General features: G+C 42.9%; 2 protein-coding genes across 3 annotated transcripts; one reads left to right on the top strand and one right to left on the bottom strand.

Annotated features, from left to right (window-relative positions):
- Positions 1-166: 166 nt before the first annotated feature.
- Positions 167-20,050, bottom strand: capn5a (calpain 5a). Of its 2 annotated transcripts, XM_023261924.3 has the most exons (13): positions 19,925-20,050; positions 17,656-17,820; positions 15,942-16,073; positions 6,246-6,454; positions 5,709-5,901; positions 4,741-4,934; positions 4,300-4,377; positions 3,938-4,133; positions 3,740-3,859; positions 3,039-3,235; positions 2,083-2,204; positions 1,509-1,645; positions 167-1,338 (listed from the first exon to the last, which is right to left on the bottom strand). In XM_023261924.3, the coding sequence occupies exons 2-13, from the start codon at positions 17,809-17,811 to the stop codon at positions 1,162-1,164; spliced, it is 1,911 nt and encodes a 636-aa protein (XP_023117692.1). In that variant the 5' UTR covers positions 17,812-17,820; positions 19,925-20,050; the 3' UTR covers positions 167-1,161. The 2 variants fall into 2 exon arrangements, 1 of the variants encoding a protein (XP_023117692.1); XR_002745651.3 differs by lacking the exon at positions 2,083-2,204 and having other exon boundaries at positions 1,202-1,338.
- Positions 10,114-12,899, top strand: ompa (olfactory marker protein a). The gene is made up of 2 exons (XM_023261926.3): positions 10,114-10,362; positions 11,565-12,899. The coding sequence occupies exons 1-2, from the start codon at positions 10,303-10,305 to the stop codon at positions 11,994-11,996; spliced, it is 492 nt and encodes a 163-aa protein (XP_023117694.1). The 5' UTR covers positions 10,114-10,302; the 3' UTR covers positions 11,997-12,899.
- Positions 20,051-20,295: the final 245 nt, after the last annotated feature.

Here is a 20,295-nt window from a genome sequence, read left to right as displayed (position 1 = left end):
TTGGAGGGCTCTAGGTGTTCTTGGAAGCTAGCTTGTTAGCATATCCAGAGGATTTAGCTTCCAAAGGTTTCAGTTTTCAGACATTTAGTTTGGTAGAAACATTAGTAGAGAACTACTGGAATCCTAAAACACAACTAGAGAACAAACGACTCAACAAACCAAAGACTTCTAGAATTTTAAAGAGCGTAAACTTTATTTACTCCATGTGTTTATGACAGATACAGAGCTTCTGCTAACACCAACAGACAAAATACACACAGAACCCTGGGTCTGGTTCTGGTTCTAGGTCTACAGCCCAGTTTGGTCCACAGGTTCAATCAGTAAACAGAAAGAATCTAATTAAAGCCGCAGTTTAAACGTGGAGCTGCTAGTGGTTTATGCTAGTACTACCAGTACTGGTAGTATTGGTAGTACCGGTACTACTAGTACTGGTAGTAGTGCTAATAGTAGTACCAGTACTAATAGTACTAGTAGTACTACTAGTACTGGTAGTAGTACTAGTAGTAGTACTATTACAGTGGACACAGCGACTGTAATAGTTGAGTGGTTCCTGCTGATCCCTGATCTGTGACTTTCTGGATAAATGAAGCTTTAATCATTGATCAGGTAAACTCTGTGTTCAGGTAAACTCTGTTCAGGTAAACAAACAACTGAACGTATAAAGTTAGAAAACTTAAAAATAAAACTTAAAAAATGAAAATACTTTCAGAGAAAATACCAAATAGAGCAGGTTAAAGCTATAAACAGGAGGAAGGCTACGGGCACACTTCAGGCGTACTTCAGGTTTATTTCAGGTGTATTTCAGGCGTATTTCAGGTTTAATTCAGGCGTATTTCAGGTTCATTTCAGGCACATTTCAGGCGTATTTCAGGTTTATTTCAGGCGTATTTCAGGTTTATTTCAGGCATATTTCAGGCGTATTCCAGGTTTATTTCAGGCGTATTTCAGGTTTATTTCAGGCATATTTCAGGTTTATTTCAGGTTTATTTCAGGCATATTTCAGGTTTATTTCAGGCGTATTTTAGGTTTATTTCAGGCTTATTTCAGGCGTATTTCAGGTTTATTTGAGGCGTATTTTAGGTTTATTTCAGGCATATTTCAGGTTTATTTCAGGCGTATTTCAGGCGTATTTCAGGTAAACTGGCTGACAGTCAAACAGCCTCAGATGCTGGTCAGTGTGGAGCTGGTTACTATGGCAACAGTGATGGTACCAGGGAGGTCGTTGTCACGGCGATCACCTTTATCCTTCAGGTGCAGCGTCTTCCTGATTTCACCTGGTTCAGCAGGCAGAGTCACCTGACCCAGGAAGGAGTCCAGCAGGACGTTATGGTTGAAGATCTGGGGAGGACAGGTAGAGTTACAGAACAGACACACAACAGCTACTAAAGACACACACAGACACACAACAGACACACACAGACACACGACAGACACACAACAGACACACAACAGACACACACAGAAACACAACAGACATACAACAGACACACACAGAGCTCTTGTCTTACCTGGATGCTGATTGGCCGGTTGCTCCTTTTCCTGTAGAACAGTCCCTTGGTATTGAAGGCGGGGCTACAGGTGTTCTTCTGGACCGCAGAGCGCACCTTCTCACCTTCACAGGTGATGATGACATAGGGGTCTGAGTCTGCGTACACACACACACACACACACACACACACACACACACACACACACACACACACACACACACACACACACACACACACACACACACACACATTTTACTGACTCACAATGACTCTAAACCAGACTTTCACAATAAAACACATCACCCAAAACCAGTAATATTAATAATAATTAATAATGTTAATAATCTAATAATTGTTTGTAAAAATAAAAATAATAATGACTAATAATCAGCAGTAATAATAATAATAATAATAATAATAATAATAATAATAATAATAATAATAATGATTAATAATAACCAGTAATAATAATAATGACTAATAATAACCAGTAATAATTAATAATAATAATAATAATAATAATAATAATAATAATAATAATAATAATAATAATAATAATAATATATTAACTCCAATGTTGAAGCGTTCAAACCTCCGTCTGAGTCCTGAGCTGCAAGTCCGTCAGCCTGAAGGACGTGGACCTGAGACACCAGAGACGGGAACCCACAGAGACCGGACCAGCAGGTCTGAGGAGGTTCATCCAGGGTCAACTCACTGCAGGACCGAACCAGAACCAGAACCAGAGGGTTCCATCATTCAGTCTTTAAGTTCCTCAGAGAACCTCCATGGGTTCAGACAAAGTTCTAAGCCAACTGGGTTCAGTCCAACTTCCCATTGAAGGTCTGTTTATGACTTCCTGTCCTGGTTCTGGATTTGGGTTTTCCAGCTCTTTTTACAGATTCTGTGTCTGAGGTTATTTCAGGTTTTTTCTGATTATCTGGATCTTTTTTCAGCTCTCTGGACAGATTTGGGGTCTTCTTCAGGTCATTCTATATGTTTGTTCTGTTTGGTTTTGGTCTTTTCTGCTTCATCTTCTGGTTAATTACATTTAACTTTGGTCTTTTTGTGTCTCTTTTTCTTTTTCTGTGTGACTCTGTGGACATTCTGTGTCTGATTTTGTTCAGTTTGAGTCTGTCTGTGTCCAGCTGCTTGCATTTTGGGGTTTTTATGAGACATCGGATCTCTGCTGGCTTTCCGTCCCTCTGTGGTCACTGAGACACATTTCAGTCATTTACTGTCTCATGTTGTGTCATATCTTTGGAGTTTTGCATCTTTTTATGGCTGTTCTGTCTCCTTGTGGTTGTGTTGTGTCATATTTGGGGTGTGTTAAAGTCGTTCTACATCCCATCATGGTTGTTTTGTGTCTCTTTAGGGTAGTTTGCAGCTAATTTGTCTCATTTCAGGTTCTATTTTTGCCATTTTGCACCTGTCTGTGGCTGTTCTGTCTAATTTTGGTTCTTTTGCATCTCCTGCTGACTTGGCAGAACCTGCTGAATATTCCTGAGAACGTTTCAGGGTCTTCTAAAGGTGGGTTGAAGGACTTTTTACCTGCAGTCTGATGGTACGTCGGTGAAGATGCGCAGCAGGAACTCTCCCTCCAGACCCGGTTCGAAGGTGGTGGTGATGACGACGTATCGACCCTCCGGCAGATCGGTCCGAAGGAACACTGAGCGGGAGTTGATGTAGATGCTGCTGCCGACCTTCTGCTGGGGAGCATGGATCCTGTACTTCCTGTTTAACTCCACCTGAAGCAGGAAGCAGCACCGATTTATTTACAGGTTTAGATCAGAAATACACGATGTGACAGAAAGGGCTAGTAGGGTTAGTTGGGTTACAGCATTTATAATCAATGCTTGAGTTCAAACAGCTTCATGTGAAATTATGATGTTGTCCTACCAGATGTTGTCCTACCAGATGTTATACTACCAGATGTTGTACTACCAGATGTTGTCCTACCAGATGTTATACTACCAGATGTTGTCCTACCAGATGTTGTTACCAGATGTTGTCCTACCAGATGCTGTCCTACCAGATGTCCTACCAGATGTTATACTACCAGATGTTGTCCTACCAGATGTTGTCCTACCAGATGTTGTACTACCAGATGTTCTTACCAGATGTTACACTACCAGATGTTGTCCTACCAGATGCAATACTACCAGATGTTGTACTACCAGATGTTATACTACCAGATGTTGTCCTACCAGATGCTGTCCGACCAGATGTTGTCCTATCCAGTCTAAACTCACTCTGTGGATGTCGAAGCCGATGGGGAGGTTCTCTCCTCGTCCGTCCCTCAGCATTCTTCGGTCTTTCTGCTGCAGACAGATCAGAACTTCGTCCTCCGGTTTCTTCACGTCAAACACAAACTGCAGCAGAACACAGACCTGCTGTTAGGCTCTGCCCCTCGCCACCAGGACGGGCGTCTCACCTGCACCCAGACTCACCTGCGGGTTCTGGAGGAAGGTGTGCTTGTTGTTGCTGCAGCCACCGGCCCGGTTCAGCAGCGGGTCGTCGTGGCGACGCCAGGATCCTGGCATCACGGCCTCCTCCCAGGTCTTATGGAGGCTCAGGTAGGACGTGTTGATGAGGCGACACAGGATGAGGTCAGTGAAGTTGGCGATGAAGTCATCAAACGTCATCCTGGGAAGACAAAAGTTCCTCAGAGAACCTCCCAGGAACCAGCCTCAGACTTCCTCAGAACAGCAGAAGAACACTGGAGTGGTGACTTCCTGTCTGGTTCTGGGGAGGTCTGGCTGGTTCCTGGCCGTAGTTCCTCCGTGTACCAGCAGGGGGCAGCAGAACTCACCAGAACTCTCCGTCGTCCTCCACGGTGACGCCCATCCTCTCCCTCTCACTCCTGCTCACCTCCTGCCACTCCTCAGAGCTGAAACAGAACCGGGTCAGAACCGGGTCACATGGGTCAGAAGAAACGAGTCAAGGATGAGGAGGAAAAGAGACAAAGTCCACAAAGTCCAAAACCAGAACCAGAACCGGGAGACAGACACCATGAAGTCCAGAACCAGGAGATAAATGCCATGAAGTCCAGAACCAGAACCAGGAGCCAGACACCATGAAGTCCAGTACCAGAACCAGAACCAGAACCAGGAGATAAACACCATGAAGTGCAGAACCAGAACCAGGAGTTCTGGACTCCATGAAGTCCAGAACCAGTAACAGTTGATCATCACATCAATGATGTGACCTGTCTGACCTCACATGTCTGACCTCACCTGTCCCCCAGACTCACCTGTCACTCCAGGGCCCGGTCCACTCCCTCTGGCCCCACGGGTTCCTCATGCGGATCATGGTGAGTTTGTCGGATCTGAAGAAGGCTAGCAGTCCGTGTCCCAGTCGGACCCGGCGGACGCTGGTCACGGCGTAGGCGTGTCCTTTAACCAGACCGCAGTCCAGACGCTGCTCCATGTCGGCCGCACTGGTCGCCTAGGAGACGGACAGCAGGGACTCAGGATGTCCATCAATGGGGTGTGTCTGTTGTGTTGTGTGTTGTGTGTTTTCTGTGTGTGTTGTGTGTCTGTTGTGTGTGTGTGTGTTGTGTGTCTGTTGTGTGTGTTGTGTGTGTCTGTTCTGTGTGTTGTGTCTGTTGTGTTGTGTGTGTGTGTGTGTGTTGTGTGTGTTGTGTATGTGTGTTGTGTGTGTGTGTTGTGTGTGTGTTGTGTGTCTGTTGTGTGTCTGTGTGTTGTGTGTCTGTTGTGTGTCTGTTGTGTCTGTGTTGTGTGTCTGTTGTGTTTTGTGTGTGTGTGTTGTGTGTCTGTTGTGTTGTGTGTTGTGTGTCTGTTGTGTTTGTGTGCTGTGTGTGTTGTATGTTGAGTGTCTGTTGTGTGTCTGTGTGTGTTGTGTGTGTCTGTTGTGTTGTGTGCGTGTTGTGTGTGTGTTGTGTTTTGTGTTGTGTGTGTTGTGTGTGTGTTGTGTGTCTGTTGTGTCTGTGTTGTGTGTCTGTTGTGTTTTGTGTGAGTGTTGTGTGTCTGTTGTGTGTTGTGTGTGTTGTGTGTCTGTTGTGTTTGTGTGCTGTGTGTTGTATGTTGTGTGTCTGTGTGTGTTGTGTGTGTCTGTTGTGTGTGTGTTGTGTGTGTGTTGTGTGTGTTGTGTTTTGTGTTGTGTGTGTTGTGTGTCTGTTGTGTTTTGTATTGTCTGTCTGTTGTGTGTGTGTTTTGTGTGTTGTGTTGTGTGTGTGTTGTGTGTGTTGTGGTTCCTCACCCTGATGGAGCAGCTGATCAGTCCTCCTCGGTTGTGGACCTTCAGAACCCTTTCAAACAGTTGGTTCCGTTGGTTCTCGTCGGTCTTGTAGTTGTTCTCCGTCAGGTCCATGGGTTCTGAAACTCCTCCAGTGAAATCCACCAGAGCGTCTGCAGTGTTCCCTCCATCCAGAGCCTCGTAGCAGCCGCACATTCTGAGAACAGGTTAATGAAAGTAGTTTCATTATTACAGCTAATTAATGTAGTTTAATTAATACAGTTAATAAATATAGCTTCTCTCTGATTGGTTCCTGCTGTTGAACTCTGATTGGTTCCTGCTGTGTATGAATGTTCCGTATTAATTGGACCGTTAGACTCCATCACAGTGAACTCTGGAGACTTTTAAAGTGTTTTTGCATCAGAAATGGAGCTGAAATGTGGAACAAGTGTTTAAAAGACTTCCTCCCTGTGTGTCTGTGTGGATGAAGCTTTTGGTTGGAGGTCCACCAGTGGTTCTTCAGTGAAGGTTCTAGGTCCAGGTCCTGGTGTGGGTTCTTACTTAGCATAGGCCTTCTCCACCAGGGCGCTCCAGAACTCGTTGGAGTCGTTGGAGTGACAGTAGATCAGAGCTCCGTTCACCGTCGGCAGCCGGTCGTCGATCACCACGTCCACCCACTGACCCAACCTCCAGAACAGGAAGTGGAAGATCCCAGCGTAGGACTCGGGTCGCTCCGGGTCCCACTCCTGGTCCTTCCAGTCCGGAATCACCTGGACACACAACACACAACAGACACACAACAGACACACAACAGTCAGCAAAGTAAAGAGAAACAACAGTCCATCATTACTTTAAGAACTGAAGGTCAGTCAGTCCGAAACACTGCAAAAAACTTTGAAAGAATCCTCAAGGAACCATCTAAGAACTACCCAGGAACCCACCAGAAACCATCTAGGAACCTACCAGGAACCATCTAGGAACTACCCAGAAACCTATGAAGAATCATCTAGGAACTACCCAGGAACCTACCAGGAATCATCTAGGAACCTACCAGGAACCACTAGGAACTACCCAGAAACCTATGAAGAACCATCTAGGAACTACCCAGAAACCGATGAAGAACCATCTAGGAACTATCCAGGAACCTACCAGGAACCATCTAGGAGCTACCCAGGAACCGGCCAGCAGCAGATGGGACCCCATTATAAAGAGCCGGGTTCTGTTCCAGGTTTCTTCCTGTTAAAAGCGTGTTTTTCTTGCCGCTGTCTCCTTAGGGCTGCTCTGGGGGTTCATCTGGGTTCTGGAAAGCGCCTGGAGACAATCTGACCTGACCGGATCCATCGAGGAACTACCAAGGAACCGTCTAGAAACTACCCAGGAATTATGTAGGAACTACCCAGGAGCCTACCAGGAACCATCTAGGAACTACCCAGGAACTATCTAGAAACTATCCAGGAACTATCTAGGAACAACCCAGGAACCTACCAGGAACATCTAGGAACTATTCAGGAACCTAAAATAAATCATCTAGGAACTACCCAGGAACTATCTAGCAGCTACCCTGGAACCATCTAGGAACTACCCAGAAACTATCTTGGAACTACTCAGTAACCTACCAGGAACATCTAGGAACTATTCAGGAACCTACCAGGAACCATCTAGCAACTACCCAGGAATTATCTAGGAACTACCCAGGAACCATCTAGGAACTACCCAGGAACAATCTAGGAACTACTCAGAAACCTACCAGGAACAATCTAGGAACCTACCAGGAACCTACCAGGAACCATCTAGGAACTACCTAGGAACCATCTAGGAGCTATTCAGGAACCTACCAGGAACCTACCAGGAACCATCGAGGAACTACCCAGGAACCATCTAGGAACTACCCAGGAACTACCCAGGAACTATCTAGGAACTACTCAAAAACCTACCAGGAACAATCTAGGAACTACCCAGGAACCTACCAGGAACCATCTAGGAACTATCCAGGAACCTACCAGGAACTACCCAGGAAACATCTAGGAACTACCCAGGAACTATCTAGGAACTACCCAAGAACCTACCAGGAACCATCTCGGAACTATCCAGGAACCTACCAGGAACTACCCAAGAAACATCTAGGAACTGCCCAGGAACTATCTAGGAATTACCCAGGAACCATCTAGGAACTACACAGAAACCTACCAGGACTTTGAATGTATCTCCAAGTTCAGTCTCTAAAATCATACAGCTCTATGACCAAACTGGTTCCCATGAGGACCTCCCCAGGAAAGGAAGACCAAGAGTCTTCTCTGCTGCTGAGGAGAAGTTCATCCGAGTCTCCAGCCTCAGAAATGTCCAGTTAACAGCAGCTCAGATTAGAGCCCAGATAAATTCCACCCAGAGCTCTAGTAGCAGACACATCTCTACATCAACTGTTCAGAGGAGACTGACCAATCTGGCCTTTATGGTCCAATAGCTGCTCAGAAACCACTACTAAGGAAAAGCATCAAGCAGCAGAGATTAGTTTGGAGCCAGAAACACCAGTAATGGACATTAGACCAGTGGAGATCTGGGCTCTGGTCTGATGAGTCCAAATCTGAGATCTTTGGTTCTACCCACCGTGTCTTTGTGAGACCAGAGAAGATGATGGATGGTCTCTACATGCGTGGTTCCCACCGTGAAGCATGGAGGAGGAGGTGTGATGGTCATTGCTGGGGATTTATTCCAGACTGAAGGAACCATGAACCAGCATGGCTACCACAGCATCCTGCAGCGACATGACATCCCATCCGGTTTGGTTTAGTTGGACCATCATTTATTCTCCAGCAGGACAATGAGCCCAAACACACCTCCAGGCTGTGGAAGGACTATCTGACCAAGAAGGACATGATGGAGATGACCTGGCCAGTCACCTGACCTAAACCCAATCCAGATGTTTGGGATGAGATGGACCTCAGAGTGAAGGCAGAAGAACCAACAAGTTCTCAGCATCTCTGGAACTCCTTCAAGACTTGGAGAACCATTTCAGGTTCTACCTCATGAAGATCATCCAGAGAATAACAAGAGTGTTCAAAGCAGGAATCAGAGAATCGAACAGAACGGATAGATTCTGAGTCTTTATTGGTCATTTTTATTCAAACTGGATCATTTTGAACAAACTCTGAGTTTCTTGGGACTTCTTTTGAGTCATTTAGGACCAGGTTTAACAGATTCTGGATCATTTTTAACATGTTTGAGAAGTTTTGAGAAGGTTTCAAGTCATTGTGGACAAATATTTACTCATAATGGATAAAGTTTGAGTTTTGGATGATTTTTGAATAATTTAGGACACATTTCCAGTCACTGAGCACAAGTTTCAATTCATTATTAAAAATATCAAGTCATTTACTACAATTAAAGTAGTTTTGGACAAATTGCAACTGGTTTTAAAGTTATTTTAGACAGATTTTGAGTCATTGTTGGTCATTTTTAATTCGTTTGGACAAATTTTGACTCTTTTGGGACTTGTTCAGGGTTATCTGGGACTTCTTTTGGGTCATTTAGGACCAGATTTAACAAATTTCTGACATATTTTGAGTCATTCTGTACCTTTTTTAAGGCACTCTGGGACATTTTGAGTGGTTTTGAACAGGTTTTGAGTCATTTTGGACTAATTTCAACTTGTTTTACTAGTTATTTTGGACAAATTTTTAGTTATTATTGGCAATTTTTAATTCAAATTGAAAGATTTCAAGAATCTAAAATATAAAACATGTTATCACGTTTTGTTTCCTACATAATTCCAGATATGTCCATAGTTCTGATGCCTTTAGTGAGAATCTACAATGAAAACAGTCATGAAATAAAGAAGAACCATTAAATGAGAAGCTGTGTCCAAACTAAAGACTGGTGGAGTAGATTACAGTAAAAATGATATATATTACAGTATAAATAATATAAAGTACAGATAATATATATTAGAGTATAAATATTACATATTAGAGTACAGATAACATCCAGTTACACTCCAGAAATCTCTAAAGACTCAAACTGACAGAATGTTGAAGTTAAAACGCTTCATGGTTTCCTTAACGAACCTTCAGCTGCTTTAATTAACAGAATCCACCTGAGGAGGAACAACAGGAGACAAACTGACGTATACAACACACAACAACACACAATAACACACAACAACACACTATAACACACAACACACAATAACACACAACACACTATAACACACAAAAACACACAACACACAACAACACACAACACACAACAACACACTATAACACACAACGCACTATAACACACAACAACACACAATAACACACAACAACACACTATAACACACACCACAGCTGTCAGTGATCCGGTTCCAGTCCAGTGATCTGGTTCCGGTCCGTCCCTGTAAACTCCCAGAGTTCCCGGTGACGTCATCCCTCCTCCTGTTGCCTAGCGACCGACACAGAACAGCTGAGAGCTCCAGCAGAACGTTGGAGGACAAACGGCTGCAGCATCGACCGATCGATCAATGAGACCTGATCGATCGGCCCCGAGAGGGAGGGGAGGGAGGACATAAAGCAGAGAGGAGAACCAGGAGAACCTTCATCACCCTCTGAGCTCCACCACAACCACGACCTGCAGAAGAACCATGGAGGCTAAAGGAACCAGAACCCGGCTGGACTTCCAGGAGGATGTCAAACTGTCTGAGGTCAGATCACCGATCAATAACTGATCAATACCTGGTCTGGTTCTGTCTAGAGGGTTTTAGAACATTTAGAACATCCAGAACATGTTCTCCATCCTTCTGGAGCTGGTTCTGTTTATCTGTTGATAGTTTTAGAACATTTAGAACATCCAGAACATGTTCTCCATCCTTCTGGAGCTAGTTTTGTATCTATTTTAGAGATGGGTTTTACATCCATCCAGCTGTTTGAACACTGAACCGGGTTCTGCTGATGTTCTCTAGAGGTTCTGATAGATCCCAGAACATAGTTTGGAGGAGTCCTGACCAGAGAATGAAGCTGCTGATGGTTTCTGATGGTTTTTTAAATAAACCAATAGAACAGTGTTCTGTCGGAACAACAGTTTTATTAGAGAGAACGTTTCCATTTATTCCTGTTTAGGGTTGAAGGTACTTTAGAGATGTTTAGCTGGAGAACCGATCAGGGTTAAACCTCAGAGTGGGTCTTAGTTTCCGTCAGAGAACCTGAAGAACGTTTTTCACTGATGTCAGATTAAAGGTTTAGAGTTCTAGAGCTGCAGAACCAGATGTTGGATTCTTCTGCTTCTGTCTGAGGAACCTAAAGCACCTGAAGGTGTCACAGTTCCTGGTTCTGGTTCTGTTGGTCCAGGTGTGTCTTTAATCCAGTCAGCTGAGACAAATGCAGATCTGAGACCCAACAGGAGGAACCAGGTTTAATTCAAGGATGGATGATCTCTGATGGTTCCTAATGGTTCCCGATGGTTCCTGATGGTTCCATTCCTGATGGTCCCTGATAGTTCCTGATGGTTCCTGATAGTTCCTGATGATCCTGATAGTTCCTGATGGTTCCTGATGGTCTCTGATGATCCTGATAGTTCCTGATGGCTCCTGATGGTCCCTGGTAGTTCCTGATGGTTCCTGATGATCCTGATAGTTCCTGATGGTTCCTGATGGTCCTGATGTTACCTGATGGTTTCTGATGGACTAATGGTTCCTGCTGGATGGAACCATTTCAGACCTGCATGTTCTAATGAATGCAGAGAATCATGTTTTAAATCTGTTGAAATGGTTCCATCTAGTTCAGGTTTAAAGTTCTGATTCTGCTCTTGATATTTTCATGATGAATCTAATGAAGAACAGAATGTTCTGGATGTTCTCTGTGCTGCTGTATAAATATAAATGAATATTTAAAGTGTGTTCTCCTGCAGATGATGCGTTTGCGGGTTTCAGCTCTGCAGCGTTCTGGTCAGAAGCGTCAGGACGGAGAACGTCTACTGCTGCCCCACGAGGCCGTCTACCGCCTGGACTTCCCGTCTCAGGAGCTCAGCTTCGGCCACTGGTTCTTCTCGCTGTTGGGTCACGGCCGGGTCACCGTCACCGGGATCTCCCAGCACTGGACCCCAGACCTGACACCACTGATGACCCGCCAGCTGCTGGAACCCATCGGGACGTTCTGGAGGAACGCCAGCGACCCGGACGACTCACCGCTCAAGTGTCTGGAGGCCGACATGCAGGAGTTCGGAGAACGGATCGCCGAGCTCGCCAAGGTTCGGAAGGTCATGTACTTCCTGTTGGCCTTCAAGGATGGAGCCGACGCCAAGAACCTGAGCTGCTCCATCGAGTTCACAGTTGAGAAATGACCCGAGAGCCTGACTCGGTTCTGTCTTTAAATGCAACAGTAGAACAGAGAACCTCCTTTAAAGTTATCGGAGAAAATCCTCAAAAAAAACAGCTTCAGAACCTTCAGAACTTCAGTTTAAACCCAGAAACACTCCTTAAAGACCAGATAGTCAAAACAAAACCACCTCAGAACCACCTGGTTCTGGATCTGCAAGAAATACTTAGGGAGGCAAAGTTCTACCTTCATCATGTCAGTAGATGTGTTTTTCCTCCTAAATATCATGGTTCTATCTGCTGGACTGATGAAGTTCTGAAAAAATCCATTAGAAAGTGATAAATCTGGACCCTCCTCTATGGACTTCAAGGACCTGGAATGTTCTAAGTGAGACTAAACTTAAAGACCGGAAGCAGGAAAGGAGAACGTCCCCTGGAGAAAGTTCTAGAATAGACCTACTGACAACTGGAGAAAGTTCTAGAGCAGACCTACCGACAACTGGAGAAAGTTCTAGAGTAGACCTACCGACAACTGGACAAAGTTCTAGAGTAGACCTACCTCTAGAGTAGGTCTACTCTAGAACTTTTTCCAGGGGATGTTCACCTCTATGGACTTCAAGGACCTGGAACTCTGGAAATATTCCCAATATGAAGGTAGAACTCTGATCATTAATAAAGTTCCTGGAGATGAAGAACCAGATGTTCTGAGGAGGTTCTGAGGAGGAAGTATTTTTCACAAAACAAACCTGCAAATTTGGGCTGAACAACGAGAGAACAAATCTAAAAGTGTTTTATTCAGATTTAATTAATCATCGGGGCAGCAAAGGTTGAATAGGTGATAACATGATGATGTGAAAATCAAAGATGAATAAAAGTGTTTTGTGATTATTATTGAAACCAACAGTAACAATAAAGATGTGAAACTGTGACCTGGTTTGTGCTGCTGTTTGTTCTGGAAAGTTATTGACTGTTGGTGGAACCACAGCTCGATGGCTGGCATCAGTTAGAGCTGCTGATGTTTAGGAACATGGAACCTGATGGTTAGGAACACGGAACCTGATGGTTACTAACACAGAACCTGATGGTTACTAACATGGAACCTGATTGTTATTAACACGGAACCTGATGGTTACTAAAATGGAACCTGATGGTTACTAACACGGAACCTGATGGTTACTAACACGGAACCTGATGGTTACTAACACGGAACCTGATGGTTACTAACACGGAACCTGATGGTTATTTACACGGAACCTGATGGTTACTAACACGGAACCTGATGGTTATTCATGGATTAGATTCATATTTCGCTTTTCAAGGCACTCAAAGCGCTTATTAACACGGAACCTGATGGTTAGGAACACGGGACCTGACAGGAACCTGATGGTTATTAACACGGAACCTGATGGTTACTAACACGGAACCTGATGGTTAGGAACACGGGACCTGACAGGAACCTGATGGTTATTAACACGGAACCTGATGGTTACTAACACGGAACCTGATGGTTATTAACACGGAACCTGATGGTTACTAACACGGAACCTGATGGTTATTAACACAGAACTTGATGGTTACTAACACGGAACCTGATGGTTACTAACACGGAACCTGATGCTGGTCAGCAGCACTCAGCTAAAGGAATGAAACCAAAGAGACACAGATACAAAACCAAGACATTAAAGGACACAAACAACCTCAGTGTGACACGAAATGTACAAAATAAGACACAAAATTAGAAAAACAGACAGAAAATGACAGAAAACCAACACAAAAAGACTAAATTCTGACAAAGACAAACAATACGACACAAAATACAAGATTAACATAAAGAGACACAACTGTTCTAAAGAGACACAACGATCAGAATGAGACACCAAAAGAGTTAGATCTGTTCTAAAGAGACACTAAAGGACAGAAGAGAGACAAGAAATGACAAAGCTGAGACCAAACAACACAATCAGCTGTATTTAGTTCCAGATGTTCTGCTTTAAAGAACCTCAACTCTCTGGGAGTTTGACAAACACGACTGTGATTTAAAGTTCAGTGGCGCCATCTGCTGGATAAAACATGGTACTGCTGGAGGCTGGAATCAGAGGAGATCCAGAAAACAAACAGTAACCTCCTCAGAACATCTGGTTCTTTATCAGTGATCAGAGTTCTACCTTCAGACCGTGGATATCTCTAGAGTTCCAGGTCCTTCAAGTCCATAGAGGTGAACGTCCTCTGGAGAAAGTTTTATAGTAGACCTACCGACAACTGTCCAGTTGTCGGTAGGTCTACTCTAGAACTTTCTCCAGGGGAAGTTCTCCTTTCCTGCTTCCAGTCTTTAGTCTCGCTTAGAACATTCCAGGTCCTTGAAGTCCATAGAGGTGGGTCCAGATTTATCATTTTTTAATGGACTTTTTCCATCATTTCTGATCCTCAGAACTTCATCAGTCCAGCAGATAGAACCATGACATTTAGGAGGAGGAACACATCTGAGTTCTGGTAAAAACTGATCCCAGATCAGTTTAAATCCATCCAGGTCTCAGTCTGAAGATAATCCAGATTTAATGAATTTTGGACAATTTCCGAGTCATTTTGGACAAAATTTCAGGTACTTTAGAACATTTTTGGAATAATTTGGGGAAATACTGAATTATTTTGGAAGGTTTTTGTCATTTTGTTGAACAAATTTTTCATAATTTTGGGACAACTTAGTGTAATTTTGGACATCTTTTGTCATTTTGAACAGTTTTTGACAAATATAGAAAAAAATGGGATGATTTTTGTGTAATTTTAACCAAGTTTCATGTAATTTGACCAGTTTTTAATAAAAATAAATCTGAGTTCTTGTAAAAACTGACTCTAGATCAGTTTTACATCCATCCAGGTGTCTCAGTCTGAACACTGAATCTGGTTACTGATCATTTCCTCTGTAACCAGCTGTGATCATCAGTATTATGGGATGTATCCTCGTGTAAACAGTTTAGAGTCATAGAAACAATCATTGGTGTCCTTTTTGTACCCTCTACCTTTACAAACCTTCAAGAAGCATCATGATGCTGCCACCACCGTGCTTCACAGTGTGCATGGTGTTCTTCAGCACTTACAGTTTCATAGTTCTACTTCCTGTCCTTATGAAGGTCTGAGCTCTGAAATGAATCTGTTCTACGTCCATCTTGTTTGTGACTCGATGCTGCAACACAAACGTCTATTCTAAAGTTCTATCGTTCTGTTTATCCTCTGATGTAGAACCTGACTGCAGCTGGAACCACCACTGACCACAGAAATACACGAAGTCAACAAACACACCCCGAAAAACACACCTGACACCCACAAGTCAAACAGAATCCATCAACGTTCTGCTGTCTGGTTCCTTCTCTGGGTTTTAAAGATCTAATAGAGTCCTTCTGGACACTCTTTAGCTCTTTCTGGATGCTGTTTTTGTCATTTTGTATTTTGTTTTTTATCACTTTGGTCAAATTTTAGATGATTTTTTGAATCATTTTGGAAAACTGATGCATTTTTGTACAACAGTCGAGGGATTTGGGACATTTTCTGAATTCATTTGTAATTTTGTTCATACTTTAGTCCCTTTCTGTCAATTTGAACATAGTTTTTGTCATTCCGGACACATTCTGGAGAAGTTTTAGAGCCTGCAGACAGATTTTAAATCGTTCTTGTTGCTTTGGACACTTTAAGAAATTTAAACAGTTTTTGACAATTTTGATCAGTTTCCAGTAATTTATGCTTCAAGTTATTAGAGTCTTTGTGTCATTTAGTTTTTGTCATTTTAGAGAACTTTAAGAACTTTCTGACACGTTTCCTGGTCCTGGATCAGTTCTGACTGAACAGGATCTGAAACAGGAAATGCTGATAATCGTTTGGTCTCTTTAATAAAACACAGATTCAGATCCAGAGCTGCTTCCTGCTGGAAACGTTCAGGAACCTTCATGATTGGATCTCAGAAGCAGGTCCAGACCCACCTTCTGCCACAGAGCTTCTCTGGAGGCCAGACTGGAGCAGGCGGCTACGAACCAGCAGTTCCCCAGCTGGCCCTGGTGGAGGTCGTGGGCACTGATCCCGTCCACGAACAGCCGAGGGTTCCTGCTCAGCTCCTGGAGGACAAACATCAGGTCAAGGTTGGTTCCTCATCAACACAAGTCCTAGTTCTAATCACAGACTGGGTCAACAGAAGACCTGGTTCAAACCTTCAGGTCTGGATCCAGAAAGGTTTCATTTAGTGACAGAATGAGGCAGTGAGTGAAGGGTTAATGAACCCAGTCTGAGAGCTGCTGGACCTGAAGCCTCTCAGGTTGAACCAGACGATGTAAATATAAATACATAGAATCCAGTTAAACACAGTCTGCTCCCAGTAAAGCACCTTAATGACAGAGCAGGGATAAACCAGTGGACCCTCCCAGTCAGACCAGTTAAAGCTCCAGATGTCCTCTATAGGAGGAAACAGCGTTTAGGAGCTCCTGCTGTTTAAACTCTGTTCACTTTCACTTGTTTATCATTTCAGAAACAAAACTACCAAATATTTGAACTGGATGTGAGAATTTATCTATTTTCAGACCTGAGAATTCTTAGATGTTATTCCTAAAAAGTTCTGGTCTTTGGTTGATGTTTGACCAACTTCTGATCTACTTTCCCCACCAGTTTCTGAGCTGCTAAACAGACATACTATAAATGAGACTAAAGTGACTTAAAATTTATTCAGAATCTCCAGAAACAAAATTCCAGACAGAACAGTTTGATCAGATCAGAATTATGGGATGGAACCACTTTAATTATTGGACCTGAAGATGGAAGAGAGTCTAAACCCTCCAATCCAGGCTGGTCTAGTGTCTCCAGAAAGTTCCTGTCAGTGTTTATATCTGGACGGATCCATGTTTCTACTAAAATACAGTCTTTGGTCCACATTTCTCCAACTTTAGAGGCTCTAACATCAGTAGAACCTGATGAAGGAAAGTTTTAGATGTTTAGACTAAATGTTGATGTGGAACCATTGGTAGGAACCAGAACCTGGAGTTCATAGAGGTCTAGATGTTCATAGAGGTCTAGGTGTTCATAGAGGTCTAGATGTTCACAGAGGTCTAGATGTTCGTAGAGGTCTAGATGTTCATTAGAGGTCTAGATGTTGGTGTTCATAGAGGTCTAGATGTTCATAGAGGTCTAGATGTTGGATTTGAAACCTCAGACGTGAATTTTAGGGATTTGATCGTCTATTTCTAAAATCTATCAGAAAGTTTTAAGTAAAGTTTGCTGCAGACAGAAGTCCAGAAAAACAACAGCTCAATAATATCGATCAACTGCAGTGCTTTAAGGTTCCTGATAAATGATTCAGCTGCAGATCATCAATAATTCAGATCAGAGTTTAAACCGAGGAAACTACAGAGTTCACTCAGGAAATAATAATAATAAGATGCCACAGAAATCATTTCAGCATCTTGAACAAAAGCACTCATTTATTCTCGTATTGTCAGATATCCAGTAGATTCCTCAGATTTCTCCTCCTCCTCCAGTGGACCTCCTGACCTCCTGTTCTTCCTGTTTTAACCCTCTGTAGCTCCATCTTAAGAGCTCTCAGCTCATTCTGGGAGATGTTCCCTCATCCTGTTCTCTGTGATGTTGGTCAGCGTGTGGACATGTCTGCAGGTCAAGGTCAGATGTTCTGGTCTACTGAGTGTTCCTCACCTGAGGTCTCTTCCAGGTGACGTGTCCCACAGAGTTGTTCTGGAAGAACAGCGACCGATCGCTGGTGGGGAACAGAGGATCTTCAAACAGACGTCCATCCAGCTGACTCTGTTTCCTCAGAGCTGAATAACTCTGACCTTCATATGGAACCACCATGTTCTGGACCTGCAGGAACCACAACCACAGACCTCCAGCTGTCAGTCCATCTTCATGCAGAAGATAGTCCTCAGCTTCAGTCCAAGAGAAACTTTTAAATCTGTATTTATTAGGATTTAAAAGCCATAGAAACATTCAGATGTTTCTCCTCCTAAATGTCATGGTTCTATCTGCTGGACTGATGAAGTTCTGAAAAAGTCCATTAAAAAGTGACAAATCTGGACCCACCTCTATGGACTTCAAGGACCTGGAATGTTCTAAGCGACACTAAACTTAAAGACTGGAAGTTGGAAAGGAGAACGTCCCCTGGAGAAAGTTCTAGAGTAGACCTACCGACAACTGGAGAAAGTTCTAGAGTAGACCTACCGACAACTGGAGAAAGTTCTAGAGTAGACCTGCCGACAACTGTAGAAAGTTATAGAGTAGACCTGCCGACAACTGTAGAAAGTTCTAGAGTAGACCTTCCGACAACTGGAGAAAGTTCTAGAGTAGACCTACCCACAACTGTCCAGTTGTCGGTAGGTCTACTCTAGAACTTTCTCCAGGGGAAGTTCTCCTCTATGGACATCACGGACCTGAAACTCCGGAGATATTCCCAGTCTGAAGGTAGAACTCTGATCATTGATAAAGTTCCAGGAGGTTCTGAGGAGGAACATTTTATAGATTTGATGCAAACAAGAACTGAAACTTCAGCTTCATAACAAACACACACTTCAAACACACACATATGTGTTGTTGTGTATCTCTGGTATTGTTGTGTTATTGTGTTGCTGAAACCTTCTCTGGTATAGTTGTGTCGTGTTATTGAGTGGTCGAATAGTTGTGTAGTTGTGTACATGTCGTGTTGTTGTGTAGTTGTGTACATGTGTAGTGTGTAGCTGTGTTGTTGTGTAGTTGTTGCGCAGTTGTTGTGTAGTTGTTGTGTAGCTGTATAGTTGTGTACACGTGTTGTTGTGTAGTTGTGTAATTGTGTAGTGTGTAGTTGTGGTGTAGTAGTGTACATGTTGTTTTGTTGTGTACTTGTGTTGTTGTGTACTTGTGTAGTTGTTGTGTAGTTGTGTACATGTTGGGTTGTTGTGTAGTTGTGTACATGTGTTGTGTAGTTGTGTAGTCGTGTACATGTGTAGTTGTGTACATGTGTAGTCGTGTACATGTTGTGTAGCTGTGTACATGTGTTATTGTGTAGTTGTGTACATGTGTTGCTGAAAGCATCTCTGGTTCTAAACAGGAAGTCGTTTCTGAACTGATTAAATAAATGAATCATTTTAGTAAAAAGATCCAAAAATCACCACAGAAAACAGAAAGCCTCTCCTTCAAAATAATGCACCGATGTTTCTGTTACTAGTCTGGTTTCTGGTTCGTGTCTTTTTACTGTACTGAACACGTTTAGTTTTAATTCAACAGACTTTAATTAAGAACTTTGTTTAGATTCTGATTAACTTCCTGTTTGACTTCAATGAAGTTTAACTTTAATCCTGATTCAGAAACTTTCACTGAAAACAAGTTTTATGAAGGATTTCTAGTCTGTTGTTATGTCCTGTATTACGTCTAGTACTACATCCTGTGCTATATCCAGTACTACGTACAGTATTATGTCCTGTACTACGTCCAGTACTACATCAGTACTACGTCCAGTACTACATCCGTACTACGTCCTGTAACACGTCCAGTACCACATCCAGTACTATGTCAGTACTACATCAGTACTACGTCCTGTACTACGTCCTGTAACACGTCCAGTACTACGTCCTGTTACAGAATGGTCTAACCCTGCTTGTTCCTCTGACAGGACTTTATTTTGAAGGAACTTCCTGTTTGTGTTTTCTAACTTTACTGGAGTTTTTTTTTTTTTTTTTTAAACTTTTTTTAGTCTAAACAAAAACTTTTATTTTTCCTTTTTGTTTTAAAGCGTTTCTGATGAAATTAAAGATTCTGTTGAAGTGAAACTAGAAAAACGGAAGTTGCTGAAACGGAACGTTAAACCGTCAAATAACGGCAACTAGTTAGTTGGTTAGTTAGTTAGATGGGTAGTTAGTTAGTGGGTTAGTTAGCTGGTTGTTTGTTTAGTCAGTTAGTCTGAAAGCTAATCAGTTGTTCAGTTGAACTCGTTCACCTGCTGTTCCTATCTCCGCTGCTTCTCTCCGGGAGGTCCGGACTCTACAGATCCGAGTAGTGCAGCTTCAGAGGCGGACAGACGGACGGGAGGAGCCGCTGGTTCCCCTCCTACCGGGGAGGCGTTCAGGGAGCAGCGGACAAACCAGCACTGCCAGCAGCTTAGTGATGATGATGATGATACTACTACTACTACTACTACTACTACTAATAATAATAATAGCAATAGTAATAATAATAATAACAATAATACTAACAATAATCATCATCATCATGTTTCTAAAGCAGCTCAAACTGCATCCTGACTTTTCTACACTATAAATAATCTATTTTTAAATTATTTCCGAACATTTGAAAGATTTTTCTTGTTTT

This window comes from Amphiprion ocellaris, chromosome 7 (assembly GCF_022539595.1).
Source record: "Amphiprion ocellaris isolate individual 3 ecotype Okinawa chromosome 7, ASM2253959v1, whole genome shotgun sequence".
Lineage (NCBI taxonomy): Eukaryota > Metazoa > Chordata > Actinopteri > Pomacentridae > Amphiprion > Amphiprion ocellaris.
Note: the sequence above shows the minus strand (reverse complement) of the source record. Positions and strands in the feature narration are given on the sequence as shown.